This window comes from Prionailurus viverrinus, chromosome B1 (assembly GCF_022837055.1).
Source record: "Prionailurus viverrinus isolate Anna chromosome B1, UM_Priviv_1.0, whole genome shotgun sequence".
NCBI lineage: Eukaryota > Metazoa > Chordata > Mammalia > Carnivora > Felidae > Prionailurus > Prionailurus viverrinus.
In genome coordinates, this window is record NC_062564.1 from 21,097,197 (window position 1) to 21,115,659 (window position 18,463).

At 41.0% G+C, this 18,463-nt stretch overlaps 1 protein-coding gene across 1 annotated transcript in view; it reads left to right on the forward strand.

Annotated features, from left to right (window-relative positions):
- Positions 1–638: 638 nt before the first annotated feature.
- The window catches only part of MTMR7 (myotubularin related protein 7), a 107,203-nt gene continuing 89,378 nt past the window's right edge, over positions 639–18,463 (forward strand). The window contains exon 1 of the mRNA XM_047854828.1: positions 639–753. Coding sequence (XP_047710784.1) covers positions 730–753 — 24 coding nt within the window. The 5' untranslated portion in view covers positions 639–729. The remainder of the gene's footprint in view (positions 754–18,463) is intronic.

Genomic DNA, 18,463 nt, shown 5'->3' on the forward strand with positions numbered 1-18,463 from the left:
TTTACCTTCCAGTTCAGTTAGAGCTAAGTGAAGACGGCAAATGAGCACCCAACACGGTGCCAAGGGAAAGCATCTCTTCCAACAGTAAAGTGGCAGGTTGATGTGAGATGCCTGACTTAATAGAACACCACCTACGGCTCTAACACTGTTGCTTTTATGTCCACCCTTACTCCCAACGCTATGCCAGCTGCTCACGTGCTCAAACATACAGGCAGCCCACCAGGCCATCCTGGACCTGGAACGCAAGCGGCAGCCTTTTTTCTGCCCCACCCTGAAGTCCTACCTATCCTGGGACGCCCTGGAAGGAAGCCGGATCAATGGGCGGCGCAGAGCTGCGCGTACTCCCCAGCTCTCCTCCAAGAGGCCACACCCAACACAAGGCCCCCATTGTGTCTTGGGGAACAGTAGCCTCACAGTACTCCGGCCGCCCCTCTTACAGAGAAGCGAGCGGCTCTTGACGACCCCAGCCAAGAGCTGGCTTGGGCGGCCGCGCGCAGGGCAGGTGGCAGGAGCGCAGAGGCGCGCGCGCGCTCTAGGGCCGCGCTGGCGCCCCGGGGCCCGCACGCCGGCCTCGCGCGGGCGCCGCCGCACCTGGAGGCGGAGCCAAGCCCCGCGGCCCGCCTGCTCCCGCGCGCGAAGCCCCCTCCCCTCGTCCTTCCCGCCGCGCTGCAGACGCGCGCAGGTGCGTGAGGCCGCGCCCGCCCCGGACCCTGTGGAAGTGGGCCCGCCATGGAGCACATCCGCACGCCCAAGGTTGGTGGCACGGGCGCGGGCGGAAGAGGGAGAGCGGGAGCTGGAGGAGGGATGCTGAGCGGGCGGGAGGCCCGGCTTGCCTGCGGGGCGCTGGCTGAGCCAGCAGCGCGAGCGAGGGAGGAGGCAGCGCTCCAGCATCTCCCGGTTCGCTGTGAGGCTGGGCTTTCTCTTGCTGCCTTACAGGCCTAGCTTTGGCTGCTGCTGGATCTAACCTCTTGTCCTTGAGAGTGCGCATTGCACATAGGGGTGGACGGGAGGGAACCCCGGTTGTCCGTTGAGTAATGGGGCTGCTGATCCGCTGATAAACGCTCCCTTCTAGCCTGGCACTAGGTTGCTGCTGCTCCCCACCCCTTTCGTGCGCCCCCAAATTTTCTCCTGCCTGCTCTGGGCCGTTGAAAGAGAAACAAGCCTTCCTGAGGACAGGTGCCAGCAAACGAGTTCTGTGCAGGTGGATTGAAGGCACTCTGGAAGCTTGTTGAATCTAAGCGTTCAGACCCACCCAGCTTGCCCTTCCGCTTCCCCATCCTCAGGCTATCAGCTGCAGTGGACTTTACACGGAGCGGATGATCCGTATTCGCTGTGGGGGGAATGTTACTACCGGTCCTTCCATCTTCTTGCCTTTTCCGCCAGTTTGGTTCCTTGAGGAGAAGGGTGCAGCTTACAGATTCGTCCACCGGTGTGTTTGAAACAGCGCCAGCTTTTGCCACTCAACAAAAGCGCCTCATCCCTGGCCATTCCAGATAAATAACCCTGGAATCGTTGACCGCTGCACCAAACTTTCCCACTTGTAGTTGCACTACTAATATAATTTAGGGTGAAGACGATGATCGACTTTACCGTCTGATGAAAACTCTAAACTAGTGAAAGAATATATTTCACAAGCTAGTTGGCTATCTCTCGTTACCACCACCACAGCGTCCTTGGATTTCCAGGATGATCTCACCCCAAAATCTAGGCCCTTGACAGAGTTAAGGCAAAGTTAGGTCTGTGTGGTCAGAACTTAGGCGGCCCCAGGGATCCCACTCATCCCCCCCCCCCCCAAAGGGGTGAGGGAGGGGTGGGCATAGCTTTGTTACAAGTCCAGTAAGAAGAATTCATTCCTAGATTCTAGGATGGTTTTTAAGTACCTCTTTGTAGAAGCAGCTTTATGATGATCTCATGTCAGTAGAAGAATAAATCTTTTTTAGTTTGCTAGATAGTGTCCGTTCCAATAGTAAATTTAAGTTGTATTGATTTTGCACTGTGGAATTAAATTGTTGCTTGACTATTGGGAACTTGTAAACATAGAAGAGAGTGCCATAAACCACAAGGTTGGTGACTCAAAGCTTTCAGGATTTAAGTGGTGCTAAATAATTTATTCCAGAATGACCAATTTAACTCATGGAGTCCTTCTCTTCTTGCCAAGGGCATCTTTTCTTTGTCATGATGAAGGGGGCCCTGTGTAAAAATGATGTCAGATGTGAATGTCAAGAGTGATAGAGTGACATGGTACTCGAGACCATGAGGAGTAAAGGCCTTTTCTAATCTATATTCAAGCTGTGTCCAAAGCCATGTGTGTAAACCTGAGCAGCAAGCGATATTCTACTTATTCTTAAAACTGGTGCTCATAACCACTTCTAAGCAGTACAGTGCCTCAAACCAAAAGTCCCCTTATGTCAAAAATGGGGGGGGGGGAATGGAGAATTGTCTGAAATGTCATTGGACTGAGGTCATTGACATTTAGGATAGTGCAGGTGGAAAAAATTAAATACAGAGATTGGGTGGATCAGGTTCGTTTACTCATTCATTTCATTTCACAAGCACTTGAGAACCTTTCATGTGTGAGGCTGAAGCGTCAGGGAGCGTGAAGCATCAGGGAACTCCTGTTTGGATGGGGAGGCATTTGCACATCTGGACAGAGATATATACAAGAGATAGTGGCAGGGAGAGGATGGACGGAGGATCAGCTCTACCGTAAGGGGTGAGGGAAGCCTTCTTAAAGAAGAGTGGAGTCTTTCTCTCTTTGTTTTTGGGAAGGAGAGAGAGAACGTGTACAAGCAGGGGGGGGGCCGAGAGAGAGGGGGACTGAGGATCTGAAGCGGGCTCTGTCCTGACAGCAGAGAGCTCAATGTGGGGCTCGGACTCACGCCATGAGATCATGACCGAAGCCAAAGTCAGATGCTCAACTGACTGAGCCACCCAGGCGCCCTGAGAAGAGCGGAGTCTTAACATGTAAGGAGTCAAGGAGGACCAGGGGCACTTGAAACAGCTGTCACACAATTGTGTCAATGTGATGTGTTGTAAGATATCGTTACAACCTCAAAGAAGCTGAAAACTTTGGAGTGATGAAGACGAAAACGATGAAATGGTTCCTTAACAGCATCTCTTTTTCCATTTTGCATTTTTAAGCGCCGAACTGATTTTCACAGTATAAATGAAAAATAATAAGACAAGACTACTTACAGAGTATGTGTTTGAAAGTCTATAACTAGTGATAGTTATATTCATCTTATTACTTGCTTCTGGTATGCTCTGGGAGAGCTGAATAGGTAGATTGCCTTAGATTTCATGATTCATGTTTTGAGCTATAAGGATATAAGGATATTCACAAATTTAGTGTATCTGACCCACGGTGGGTTTTGAAGCGATATTTACCAGGTAGGTAGCAGGTTTTTATTTTAAGAGGAAAAGAAATACACGCATGTGTATACATGTGTGTATATACATGTACAGTTGCTTTGCTACTACAATGAAAGTCATTCATTTTTTATAAACTGTATGATACCCATCACAGCCCCTGTGTTCTGCTTCAGTCTCTGGAGTGCAGTTTAAGGAGACAGATGTACATGAATAATCTGGAATACTTTGCACATATTTCTTTCTGTGTGTGTGTGTGCGTGTTTAACTGAAGCCTTTAACAGAGCATATGTTAAGCAGGGTGTTTCTCTCCCACAATGGTTCCTTTGTAGAAAAAAAAAAGTTTCAAGGACAAGCTAATTTGCAGGTGGGTCAAAGTGTGGACACCAAACCTTATCTGTACTCATCACAGTGAACTTCTGGGTTTCTACTTCACTGTCTGGATTTCTTCACCACTCTCAGAGCTTGCTAGTAAGAAAATATCCTGCAAGAAACTTAGGGATAATTTGGGTTCAGTTCTATGAAGAGGCTTCAGGAATCCTGGACATAGCTTGAAGTGTTTTGTAGGATTTCGTTTGGTATTGGATTGAAGCCACTGTGTCTAGAATCCTGGCTAAGTAATCTCTAATTTTTATGCTTTTGTCTTTCTGGAAGACATTTTTTTTTCCACATCAGTAGATTTTAGGTGTAAAATAAAATATGTGATGACCTCCCAAACTGCAAAACTGACCCTGAAAATGTCTTCTCTTTCCACCTCATTTCCCTAGTTTGAACCATTACTAGAACGGCTTCCTAACTGGTCTCTAACTGTCCTGTTTGCTCTTCTCTATCTCCTTCTCCACAGAGGAAGCCTGGTGATGCTTTTATGGCACAAATTGATCATGTTACTTACCCACTGAAATTCTTGGGTAGCTTCCCTTTGTACCCAGTATATAAAGGGAGAATCCTCAGAGTGGCTGGTAAGGTCCTTTGTAGACTGATCCCTAGTAACTTCCCCAGCCTCATTCCGTGATAGTCACTTTCTTATTCACTACCCTACAGTCACAACCAACCTTAGTGGGTTTCTCAAATGTGAGCTCTTTTCTGCCTCGGGACTTTTGCACTGCTATTCTGTCTGGGGGATACACTTAAAAACAAACAAACAAACAAACAAACATTTATTTATTTATTTATTTTTGAGAGACAGATAAAGGCAGAGTATGAGCAGGGGAGGAGCAGAGAGAGAGGGAGACACAGAATTCGAAGCAGGCTCCAGGCTCCGAGCTGTCAGCACAGAGCCTGACATGGGGCTCAAACTCACAAACTGTGAGATCATGACCTGAACCGAACTTGGATGCTCAACTGACCGAGCCACCCAGGCGCCCCTGGGAGGATACACTTTTTAAATTAAAAAAATTTTTTTTATTTCAGAGAGAGAGGTTGGAAAGAGAAAGAGTGAGTGCATACACACAACATTGGTAGAGGGGCAGAGGGAGTGAGAGAGAATCTCAAGCAGGCTCCATGCTTACTGTGGAGCCCGATGCAGGGCTCAATCCCATGACCCTGGGATCATGACCTGAGCTGAAATCAAGAGTCCTCACGAGACCCTCAACTGACTGAGCTACCCAGGTGCCCCTAGGGGATACTCTTATTCTTACTCTTCACCTGGGTAGAACTCATCTTTCTTTTTTTTTAAGTTTATTTATTTCTTTCGGGAGGGGGAGAGAGGATCCCAAGCAGTCTCTGTGCTGTCCTCACAGAGCCCGATGTGGGGCATGATCCCACAAACCGTGACATCATGAGCCAAATCCAAGAGTTGGATGCTTAACTGACTGAGCCCCCCAGGTTCCCTTAAAACTCATCTTTCTAGTTTCAGGCTAAATAGAATGTCCTCAGGGAGGTTGTTGCCCAGTACCTTCTCGAAGTCAGGCTTGCTTGTTAGAGTGTATAACCAAACACAGTATTTTACCTTATGCTCCCTGTTTTTAAGTTGTAGGTTTATTTGAGTGATTGTTTAATATCAAGCTCCTCTAGACATTGTTTAATGTCTGGACTAGGAGCCCCATGAAGGTGAGGATCATGTCTTGTTCACCCCTGGATCCACGGCACCGAACACAGTTCCTGGCACCAGTTAAGCACACAGTAAATAAATTGATAACTGAATAATAGGAGGAGTGAGTAACTTGGTTTCAGCTCTTCAGTTTTTAGTGTTTGCTTTAGTGATCCAGGCCTCATGGGTTGTACCCATGATGAGGTACAGTATTAGATGTAATAGTGTTTAGTACTTGTAGATGTCGGTATATTGTTATACACACTCACACACACATATATATACACACATATAAATGATAGTATTTTTTGATTATATGTAGTTTTAATGAGAGAATCCAAATAACATGAAATTCACCATTTCAGTCATTTTAATTTTTTTTTTTTTTAGTCTTTATTTATTTTTGAGAGAGAGAGCACAAGCAGGAGAGGAACAGAGAGAGAAGGAGACAAAAAAATCTGAAGCAGGCTCCAGGCTCTGAACAGTGAGCACAGAGCCCGATGCGGGGCTTGAACTCACGAACTGTGAGATCATGACCTGAAGTCAAGTGCTTAACCGGCTGAACCACTTAGGGCCCCACCATTTCAGTCATTTTAAAGTGTACAAATGTTTGTCACTGCATTTACAATATTGTGCAACTATCACCGTTACCTAATTCAGAGCACTTTCATCATCCCCAAAAGAAACCGAGTGCCCGTAGGTATTTAGTCGTTAGTCCCCCAAGCCAACCACTAATCTACTTTTTGTCTCTATTAGGTTTGCTTATTCTGGACATTGCATATAAATGGGGTAAATATAAGACGTGGCCTTTTGTGACTTCTTTCATTTAGCATAATTTTTTCCTATGTTCATTCAAGTCATAGCATGTTACTGATACTTCATTCCCTTTTATTGCAGAATAATATTCCATTATGTGGATATACCACATGCTGTTTATCCAGTCTCCAACTTACGAGCATTTGTTTCTGCTTTGTTGATTATTATGAATAGTGCTGCTATGAACATTCCTATACTTTTTTTTTTGTATATGAAAATAAGTTTTTAAAAAAAATTTGGGTATTGTTGACTCACAACGTTGCATTAGTTTCAGGTGTACAACTTAGTGATTTGACTAGTTTATATGTTATGGTAATGTGTGTTGGCAAGTGTAGCTCCCATCTGTCCTTAACTGCTCTTGCAGTATCATTGACTGTATTCTTTCTGCTCTGCTTTTAATCCCATGACTTGCTTATTCCATAACTAGAGGCCTGAATCTCCCTCTGCCCTTTACCCATTTTGCCCAACCCCTCACCTCCTGAAAATAAGTTTTTAATTCTCTTGAGTGTATCTCTAGAAGTAGAAATACTGGGTCATAGAGTAATTCTATATTACTTTTTGATGAAATTATGTTTACATCTTATGTATTCCTCTCCTGTGATTCCAACAATACAGAATGAACTTCAATAGTAAACAGAACCTAGATACTTTGGAAACAGTTGTTTAGACAGTGCAAATAGATAGGTTTACGTCAAAAAAGAATATAGATTTTAATTGTTACACATTTAAACACTTTCTTAGAGAAACAACATCGTGAGCATGGAATTATATTTCTATCATTCCAATTCCAATTTGTGATAGTATACCCTTTTTACAGAGTTAAAGTATGTTTTTTCTCTCTTACTGAACTTTTTGCCCAGTGTTATCTTAGTGCATATATCTTATAATCAGAACTCACTCACCTACATATTGTTTTAATGAATGTGTATTACTCATTTGACTATAGCTTGCCTAACCTGTTTCCACTGTTAAGGATTTGGATTTTAAGCCCTTATGAAAATCCCTGGTTTAATTTTCTTTATAGTGCCCAGAATAGAATGTCTTACAGTAGGAACAATCCTATAAGGGTATTACATGATATCTTTCAGTATTTGAAAGATTCTTGTATGGCCCAGCGTTTAGGCAAATTCTTTATAGTTTCAGCAGAAACAAAGGGTAGAGATGGCAGAGGAGAAGGTCTTGCTGGATATAGAGAAGTTGTTCCCCACAATTATTCCTGTTTGTACAGAAGAAATTAGTTCATCTCTTCAAGGAAAAGAGGGATCTATACAAAGGACTCTTGGCAGTGAAGATACAGAGATATTTCAGGCATCTGGGAAGAGAATCCTGTTTTTTGTTTTTTTTTAAATTATTGAAGTATAGTTGACATACAGCATTATCAGTTTCAAGCGTGTAACATACTGATCCAACATTTATATACATTATGAAGTGATTACCATGATAAGGCTAGTCACCATCTGTCACCCTACAAATTATTACAATGTTATTGACTGTTCCCTATACTGTACTTTATATCCCTGTGAATTTTTGGTACCTGGAAGTTTGTACCTCTTAATCTGCTTCACCTACTTTGCCCATCCACCTTTCTTCCCCTCTGGCAACCACTCATAATTGTGAGTATGTTTGGGTATGTTTATGCTTTATTTGTTTGATTTTTAAGATTCCACGTATAAGCGAAATCGTATGGTGTTTGTTTTTCTTTGTCTGACTTGTTTCACTTAGCAAAATACCATACTTCTAGGTCCATCCATGTAGTCGCAAATGGCAAGACTTCATTCATTTTTATGACTGGGTGATATTCCATTGTATAAATATACCAAATATTCTTTATCCATTCATCTATTGATGGATTCTCAGATTGCTTCCATATCTTAGTCATTGTAAATAATACTGTAATGAACAGAGGGACACATCTGTCTTTTGGGATTGGCATTTTTATTTCCTTTGGGTAAATATGCAGTGGTGGAATTACTGGGTAATATGGTAATTCTATCTTTAATTTTTAAAAAAAATTTTAACATTTACTTATTTGGGGGGAGGGAAGGCAGAGAGAGAGGGAGACACAGAATCTGAAACAGGCTCCAAGCTCTAAGCTGTCAGCCCAGAGCCCGAATTGTGAGATCATGACCTGAGCTGAAGTTGGACGCTTAACCAACTGAGCCAGACAGGTGCCCCCTTGTTTAATTTTTATTTTATTTTATTTTTTTAATTTACATCCAAATTAGCATATAGTGCAACAATGATTTCAGGAGTAGATTTCCTTAGTGCCCCTTACCCATTTAGCCCATCCCCCCTCCCACAACCCCTCCAGTAACCCTCTGTTTGTTCTCCATATTTAAGAGTCTCCTATGTTTTGTCCCCCTCGCTGTTTTTATATTATTTTTGTTTCCCTTCCTTGTGTTCATCTGTTTTGTCTCTTAAAGTCCTTATATGAGTGAAGTCATATGATATTTGTCTTTCTCTGACTAATTTCGCTTAGAATAATACCCTCCAGTTCTATCCATGTAGTTGCAAATGGCAAGATTTCATTCTTTTTGATTGCCAAGTAATACTCCATTGTATATATACACCACCTCTTTTTTATCCATTCATCCATTGATGGACATTTGGGCTCTTTCCATACTTTGGCTATTGTTGATAGTGCTGCTATAAACATGGGGGTGCATGTGTTCCTTTGAAACAACACATCTATATCCCTTAGATAAATACCTAGTAGTGCAATTGCTGGGTCATAGGGTAGTTCTATTTTTAATTTTTTGAGGAACCTCCATACTGGTTTCCAGAGTGGCTGCACCAGCTTGCATTCCCACCAACAGTGCAAAAGAGATCCTCTTTCTCTGCATCCTTGCCAACATCTGTTGTTGCCTGAGTTGTTAATGTTAGCCATTCTGACAGGTGTAAGGTAGTATCTCATTGTGGTTTTGATTTATATTTCCCTGATGATGAGTGATGTTGAGCATTTTTTCATGTGTCAGTTGGCCATCTGGATGTCTTCTTTGGAGAAGTGTCTATTCATGTCTTTTGCCCATTACTTCACTGGATGATTTGTTTTTTGGGTGTTGAATTTGATAAGTTCTTCATAGATTTTGGATGCTAACCCTTTATCTGATATGTCATTTGCAAATATCTTCTCCCATTCTGTCGGTTGCCTTTTAGTTTTGCTGATTGTTTCCTTCTCTGTGCAGAAGCTTTTTATTTTGATGAGGTCCCAGTAGTTCATTTTTGCTTTTGTTTCCCTTGCCTCTGGAGACATGTTGAGTAAGAAGTTGCTGTGGGCAAGATCAAAGAGGTTTTTGCCTGCTTTTGTCTCAAGGATTTTGATAGCTTCCTGTCTTACATTGAGGTCTTTCATCCATTTTGAGTTTATTTTTGTGTATGGTGTAAGAAAGTGGTCTAGGTTCATTCTTCTGCATGTCCCTGTCCAGTTTTCCCAGCACCATTTGCTAAAGAGACTGTCTTTATTCCATTGGATATTCTTTCCTGCTTTATCAAAGATTAGTTGGCCATATGTTTGTGGGTCCATTTCTGGGTTCTCTCTTCTGTTCCATTGACCTGAGTGTCTTCTTGTGCCAGTACCATACTGTCTTGATGATTACAGCTTTGTAGTATAGCTTGAAGTCCAGGATTGTGATGCCTCCTGCTTTGGTTTTCTTTTTCAAGATTGCTTTGGCTATTCGGGGTCTTTTCTGGTTCCATACAAATTTTAGGATTATTTATTCTAGCTCTGTGAAGAATGCTGGTATTATTTTGATAGGGATCCCTAGTTTAATTTTTTGAAGATCCTCATTTTCCATAGTGCCTACACCAGTTTACATTCCCACAGACACTACATGAGGGTTTCCATTTCTGCACATTCTTGCCAACATTTGTCATTTCTTGTCTCTTTTTTTTATATTAGCCACTCTGACAGGTTTGGGGTGATCTCTCATTGTGGTATTGATTATCCTTTCCCTGATAATTAGTGATGTTGAGCATCTTTTCATGTGTCTGTTGGCCATTTGTATGTCTTCTTTGGGAAATGTCTGTTCAGGTTCTCTGCCCATTTTTTAATTAGATTGTTGTGGGGTTTTTTAATGTCAAGTTGAATGAGTTCTGTATATATTTTGTGTATTAGTCCCTTATCAGATATATCATTTGCAAATATCTTCTCCCATTTAGTAGGTGGCCCTTTTGTTTTGTTGATGGTTTCCTTTCCTGTGAAAAAGCTTTTAAGTTTGGTGTAGTCCTATTTATTTTTGATTTTTTTTTATCCTTTTCTGTGGAGATCCAAAAAATATTTCTTAGACTGGTCATTGAGTTTACTGCCTGTATTATACTTTATGAGTTTTATGTTTTCAGATCTTATATTGAAATCTTTAATCCACATTGAGTTTATTTTAGTATATGATGTAAGAAAGTGGTCCAGTTTCTTGCATCTATGTGTGGGTTTATTTCTGGACACTGTTCTGTTCCATTGATCTGTGTGTCTGTTTTAGTGCCATTACCATACTGCTTTGATTACTGTATGTTTGTCGGTTAGTTTGAAATCTGGGAGCATGATAGCTCTAGTTTTGTTCTTAAGATTGCTTTGGGTATTTGGGATCTGTTGTGGTTTCATACAAATTTTAGGTTTAGGGATTGTATTGAATCTGTAGATTGCTTTAGGTGATATGGACATTTTAAAAATACTGATTCTTCTCATCCATGAGCACAGTAACACTTTCCGTTTATTTGTGTTGTCTTCAATTTCTTTCATCCATGCCTTCTCATTTTCAGAGCATAGGTTTTAAAGAAATTTTTTAATGTTTGTTTATTTTTGAGAGAGAGAGAGAGAGAGAGAGAGAGAGAGAGCGAGCATGATTGGGGGAGGGGCAGAGAGAGAGGGAGACACAGAATCTGAAGCAGGCTCCAGGCTCCAAGCTGTCAGCACAGAGCCTGATGCTGGGCTCAAACTCACAAACCTTGAGATCATGACCTGAGCCGAAGTTGGATGCTTACAACTGACTGACAGGTGCCCCCAGAGCGTAGGTTTTTAAACGCCTTGGTTATATTTATTCCTAGGTATACATTCTTTTTGATGGAATTGTAAATGGGATTGTTTACTTAATTTCTCTTTCTGATACTTTGTTGCTAGTGTAAAGATTTATTAGCAACAGAATAATTTCTGGGTATTAATTTTGTATTCTGCAAATTTAGTGATTAGTTCTAATAGTTTTTTTGGTGGGGTCTTTAGAGTTTTCTATATTATGTCATATGCAAATAGTGACACTTTTATGTCCTCCTTACCAACTTGGATGCCTCATTTCTTTAGCTTGTGTGATTGCTGTGGTCACTTGTTCCTGATCTTAGGAGAAAAGCTTTCAGCTTTTCACTGTTGAGTGGGTTTGTTACATATGGTGTTTGTTATGTTGAGGAATGTTCTCTCTATACCCACTTTGTTGAGAGTTTTTATCATAAATGGATGTTGAATTTTGCCAAATGTTTTTTGTTTTTGCATCTACTGAGATGATCATATGATTTTAATCCTTCTTTTTGTTAATGTAATATATCACATTGATTGATTTGTGCATATTGAACCATTCTTTCAGAATCCCATTTGATTTTGGTATATGATCCTTTTAATGTATTGTTGACTTTGGTTTGGTAATATTTTCTTGAGGATTTTTGTGTTTGTGTTCATCAGGAATATTGGCCTGTAATTTTATTTTTTTTGTAGTGTCTTTGTCTGGATTTGGTATCAGGGTAATGCTGGTCTCACAGACTGAATTTGGAAGTGTTTCTTTCTGTTGTATTTGGGACTAGTTTGAAAAGGACAGGTGTTACCTCTCCTTTAATATTTGTTAGAATTAACTTGTAAGTCCATATGGACTTTTCTTTATTGGGGTTTTTTTTTTTATTACCTATTCAGTTAAAAATTTTTTAAGTGTTTATTTTTGAGAGAGAGAGCATGCATGGTCTTTTAGTTCCAGCATGTGAATGGGGGAAGGGTAGAGGAGGGGGGGTGTGTGGCAAAGGATCCAACGCTGGCTTAGTGCTGACAGCAGAGAATCCAGTGCAGGGCTTGAATGGGGGAACCGTGAGATCATGACCAGAACTCAAGTCGGAAGCTTAACGGACTGAGCCACCCAGGTGCGCCTACCTATTCAATTTTATACTAATATTTGGTCTGTTCAGATTTTCTCTTTCTTCCTGATTTAGTTTGGAAGATTGTGTGCTTCTAGGAATTTATCCATTTCTTTTACTTTCATCCATTTTTTTTTCTATGTCCAATTTGTTGGCATATAATTGTTCATGGTGGCCTCGTGTAATCCTTGGTATTTCTATGGTGTCGGTTATAGCTTCTCTTTCATTTCTGATTTCATTTATTTGGGCCCTCTCCGTATTTTTCTTCTTCAATCCGGCTGAAGGTTTTTCAGTTTTGTTATCTTTTTAAAGAACCAGCTCTTAGTTTTGTTGATCTTTTCTGTTGTTTTTAAAGTCTGTGTTTCATTTATTTCCCTTCTCATTTTTATTACTTCCTTCCTTTTACTAACTTTGGGCTTTTTCTTTTTATAGTCCATTGGGTGGAAGTTAGATTGCTTATTTGAGACTTTTCTTATTTCTCGAGGTAGGCCTGTATCACTATCAACTTCCGTCTTAGAAATGCTTTTGCGGCATCCCATAGATTTTGGACCATTGTTTTTCCATTCTCATTTGTCTCAAGGTATTTCTGGATTTCCTCTTTGATCTCGTTGACTCAGTGGTTGTTCAGTAGTAGCGTGTTGTTTGGCCTGTATGTATTTGTGGGGTTTTTTTAGTTTTTTTTTCTTATAATTAATTTCTAGGTTCATATTGCTGTGGTTGGGAAAAAAATGCTTGATTTCAATCTTCTTAAATTTATTTATTTATTTATTTATTTATTTATTTATTTTAATGTTTATTTATTTTTGAGAGAGAGAGAGTGTGTGAGCGGAGGAGGGTTGAAGAGAGAGGGAGACACAGAATCCGAAGCAGGCTCCAGGCTCTGAGCTGTCAGCACAGAGGCCAACGTGGGGCTCAAACCCTTGAACTGTGAGATCATGACCTGAGTGGAAGTTGGATGCTCAACCGACTGAGCCACCCGGGTGCCCTCAGTCTTTTTAAGTTTACTGACAGTTGTTTTGTGGTCTAACATGGGATCTGTTCTAGAGAATGTTACATGTGCACTTCAAAGGAATGTGTATTTTGCTGTGTTTGAATGGTATATTTTGTATATATAAATCCATCTTGTCAATTATATCATTTACAGACTCTGTTTCCTTATTGTTTTTCTCTCTGGTTGATCTATCCATTGATGTAAGATGAAGTGTTAAAGCCTACAATATTATTGTATTGCTGTCACTTTCTCCCTCCATATCTGTTACTATTTGCTTTACATATGTAGGTGGTTCTTTGTTGGGTGCATAGATACTTGGAATTGTTAAATGCTCTTGTTGGAGGGATCCCTTTATCATTTTGTAATGCCCTTCTTTGTCTCTTGTTACAGTCTTTGTTTTTAAGTCTGTTTTGTCTCATTCAAGTATTGCTACTCAGGTTTCTTTTCATTCCATTTACGTAGGATGTCTTTTTCCATCCATTCACTTTCAATCTGTGTGTGTCTTTAGGTCTGAAGTGAGTCTCTTGGAGACAGCATATATATGTGTCTTGTTTTTTTTAATCCATTCAGCCAGTCTGTGTCTTTTGTTGGAGCATTTAGTCCATTTACATTTAACAAATAGTAAGTATTATTATTTTCTAAATGTTTATTTATTTACTTTGAGAGAGTGCGTGTGCACATGTGAACCAGGGAGGGTCAGAGGGAGAGGGAGAGAGAATCCCAAGCAGGGTCCACACTGTCAGCGCAGACCCTTACCTGGGGCTTGAACTCATGAACCATGAGATCATGACCTGAGTTGAAATCAAGAGTTGGATGCTCAATCAACTGAGCCATCTGGGCACCCTACATTTAAAATAATTATTGAGGGGCACCTGGGTCGCTCAGTTGGTTAAGTGTCCAACTCTTGGTTTCAGCTTGGGTCATGATCTCATGGCTCGTGGGTTCATGCCCCACATTGGGCTCTGTGCTGACAGCGCAGAACCTGTATGGAATTCTCTCTCTCTCTCTCTCTCTCTCTCTCTCTCTCTCTCCCCCTCCCTGCTCATGCTCTCTCTCAAAATAAATAAATAAACATTTAAAAAATTAAAGATAATTATTGATAGGTATGTGTTGATTGCTATTTTTTAGCTATTTTCTGGTGGGTTTTGTAGTTCTCCTTTGTTCTAGAATCATGTTTGGATTTCCTCTAAGCCAAGTGACCAACTACCCCAATCATACTCCTTATGCAAGGAATTCACTGTGTCCCTTGGCAGTCCATAATGACCATGGACAGCTCTAATCATTAAGAAGTTGTCTTTTTTTTTTTTTTTTTTTAAATTTTTTTTTTCAACGTTTATTTATTTTTGGGACAGAGAGAGACAGAGCATGAACGGGGGAGGGGCAGAGAGAGAGGGAGACACAGAATCGGAAACAGGCTCCAGGCTCTGAGCCATCAGCCCAGAGCCCGACGCGGGGCTCGAACTCACGGACCGCGAGATCGTGACCTGGCTGAAGTCGGACGCTTAACCGACTGCGCCACCCAGGCTCCCCAAGAAGTTGTCTTTATATTTAGGAAAAATCTGTTTCACTTCAGTTTTTAGTAATTAGGTTGAGCTCTGTCCCTTGGGATATTGCCCAGTACTTCAACCCGCCTTCCAGAAAATGGCCCTTCAGGTATTTCATTTGATGCTATCTCCCTAATGCTTCCCTCCTACCTAAGTAGTTAGCTTAGCACCACCTATCCTGGCAACCAACCAGTGGCTTCATTTACATCCCTTACCATCTTGGTTACTTTACTCAGTGCTTTACAAACACATGATTATTTCAGGTTTTGTTAAATTGGGAGAGAGTAAAATTTAATAACTATTTTATACATTTTTTAAAAGCTTATTTATTTTGAGAGAAACAGAGCGTGAGCAGGAGAGAGGCAGAGAAAGACAAGCGAGAGTGAATCCCAAGCAGGCTTCAAGCTCAGCACAGAGACTGATGCGGGCTAGATCTCACAACCATGAGACTGTGACCTGAGCCGAAATCAAGAGTTAGATGCTTAACCAACTGAGCCACCAAGGCGTCTCTAATGACTATTTTTTTTTTTTTATTTTTTTTATTTTTTATTTTTTTTATTTTTAAATTTTTTTTTTCAACGTTTATTTATTTTTGGGACAGAGAGAGACAGAGCATGAACGGGGGAGGGACAGAGAGAGAGGGAGACACAGAATCGGAAACAGGCTCCAGGCTCTGAGCCATCAGCCCAGAGCCCGACGCGGGGCTCGAACTCACGGAGCGCGAGATCGTGACCTGGCTGAAGTCGGACGCTTAACCGACTGCGCCACCCAGGCGCCCCTCTAATGACTATTTTTAAATTGTGTGTACCATAGGGCCACATCTCAGTGGCCTTTCAGTAAACGGACTGGAAGAGAACCCTTAAGGTAACTCTACACATTGTGCTGTGAAGTCAAGCCTGCCCTGCCTTTTCCTTGAATGATACTCTTACCCTCCTCTTTGTTGAATATAGTCTTATTGGATTTGGTTTATTGCTTAATCCCTTACTCTGTCTTTTGGTCCTGATACACTTCCGCTGTTCTTCTCAGTTTGGTGCCACTGGCGTTTTAACAAGCTTACTCTGTTAGCTCATCCATGCTCTCATCGAGAAAAAACCAGATTAGGTGGATGTGACTTCCTCGTAACTAAAGCCAATTTCCCCCCATCTCCCAGGATCTCAATCCCAATAGCAGATTAACTTGCTCTTTCAGTTTGGTGCCATCTACAATTTGAGAAACTTGCCCTTCATCACTTCTAATAGCTTATCAAAGAACAATGAAGTAGTCTGTGATGATGACTGAGTGAATCCACAGTGTTCCTGCTGATGGATGGTTTCCTTTTCTAGGTTCATACAAAATTCCATTAAAGAAGCAATTTTAGAGTTTTGCTTTGAATTTATGTCAAACTCACCAACTTATAACTACAGAATTCCATCTGCCCCATTTGAAAATGGTGATCTGATTTGCAAGTGTTCTCTCTGACAGAGATCGATAGAGTCATGAGAAGCTTCTTTCTCTGGGTCATTCACTAGCATGATACCGTCAGCACTGAATGTTATCTCTTCTTTTGTTTTCGTTCAACAAATAATTTTCAGGTTATAAAAGTATTACTTTTGATTCTATATTAGAATCAATATTAGAATTGACCTAGAAATTAACCACTGTTAAAATTTGAGTGTATTTCCTCCTGCCAGTTTTTCCTTTGCATGAATTCTCAACTTTTTTGTTTGTGTAGAAGTTAAGGATCACCCAGTTCAATTTTGTAGTATGCTTCTTTTACTATATTTTGCACTGTATCAGAGAACATAAGAATCCATATTCAATCATTCAGTGTTTATACATAAATGCAAGTACCTACTAGGTAGCTTTCTAATTAGAGGGATACAGACTGTGTGTGCATGTGTATGTGTGTGTGTGATGGAGAAAATTAGATCAAGAAAAATAGTGAAGGGGGAGAGAGTTGTTAGTTTGAGTGAGTTAGGATTGTTATTTTATATATGATAGTAACATGGCCTTCCTGATAAAATGAGATCAGAACAGAGAGCTAAGAAAGCGAGGAAGGAAGCCATCTACATGTGTAAGGAAAGCAGAGGGAACATTCTGGTGCAAAGGTCCTGAAGTAGGACTATGCTTGGAATCTTCAATGCATAGCAGAGAGAGACAGCATAGTCAAAGGCACGGGAGTGGGGTAGTGGGAGATGAGGTTTGACGAGGAGCAATGCAGTGAATGTGCAGACCCTTACTCTGGGTGTGAGAAGATCCAAGGGAAGAATCCGAGCTTTGACTTCCATTTAGCAGGGCTCGGGCATAAGTAAAGTGGGCGGAGGTGGAAGGGTAAGCGAAGATGGCAAGAGGGGACTGGGGTGGGGGGGTAGCAGTGGAGTGAGAATAAATTGGGTATAATAATTTAAGAGTTGCGTGGTGAGGGTTTACTGATGGAGTAGACCAGAGAGCAGAGGAAAAGAGGAGGCGAGGATAATACCAAGGCTGTTGGCCCCGGCACTAAAAACATGAATTGCCGAGATCGGAAGAGGTACAGGAGGAAAACTGGAGATAGCGTGAGAGGGAATCCAGAGGTCAGCTGTGGACATGTTGAGTTTGAGAGTTCTGGGAGGCACACAGAGCATTTCCATACTAAAACCCGGGTACTCCCTTCAAAAACTACAGAATGACAACACAAGAGTGACATACTTTTTATAGGTATTTTATACTTTTTATACTCTTTCTTTTTTACTGTATATATTTTATAAAGGTCTCAAAATCTTTATGAAAGTAATCTGATGAAATGAATTCGGTCATTATGTACACATTCTGAACTTTTTCTCATAAAGCATATGTTTGTGTGTTAGGTCTTAGCTCCCTCTGGATTTCATTGTTTTTTTTAAGAACTATTTAATGTTGAGTATTCTATCATATACTATGAACATAAATAATATATTTCTTCGGGGGTGCCTGGGTGGCTCAGTTGGTTGAGCGTCTGACTTCGGCTGAAGTCATGATCTCATGGTCTGTGAGTTCAAGCCCTGCATCGGGCTCTGTGCTGACAGCTCATAGCCTGGAGCCTGCTTCAGATTCTGTGTCTCCCTGTCTCCGTCCCTCCCCTGCCCTCACTCTCTCGCTCTCTCTCTCTCAAAAATGAGTAACTGTTAAAAAAATAAAACAAAATGTTTACTTTAAATAGTTCAATCTTTCTTTTTGACTGACTTTGCCAATCATCCATCAAGATGGATGGTAAACAAACGCATTTCTTAGCACGAGAGGAGTGTACTATTTAAAGGTATGCTCGACGCTTCTTTTCTAATAGGAAAGATCGTGTTTTGCTTCACTTCCTCTGGTTCATATGTTTGCATCCATTTTAAACAAATACATTTATAACTTAATAAAAAAACAAATAACTCAATTAAATAGTAGGTGAATAGATGTTTGAATAGACGTTTCTCAAAGAAGTTTCTTATTTATCAATAAGCACATGAAAAGATGCCCAACATCACTGACCATTAGGTATATGCAAATCAAAAGACAGTAGGATACTTCGTAGCCGTTAGAATGGCTGTTGTAAAAATAATGAAAATAACAAGTGTTGACAAGGATGTGGAGAAATTGGAACCCTTGTGCATGGCTGGAGGGAATGTATAA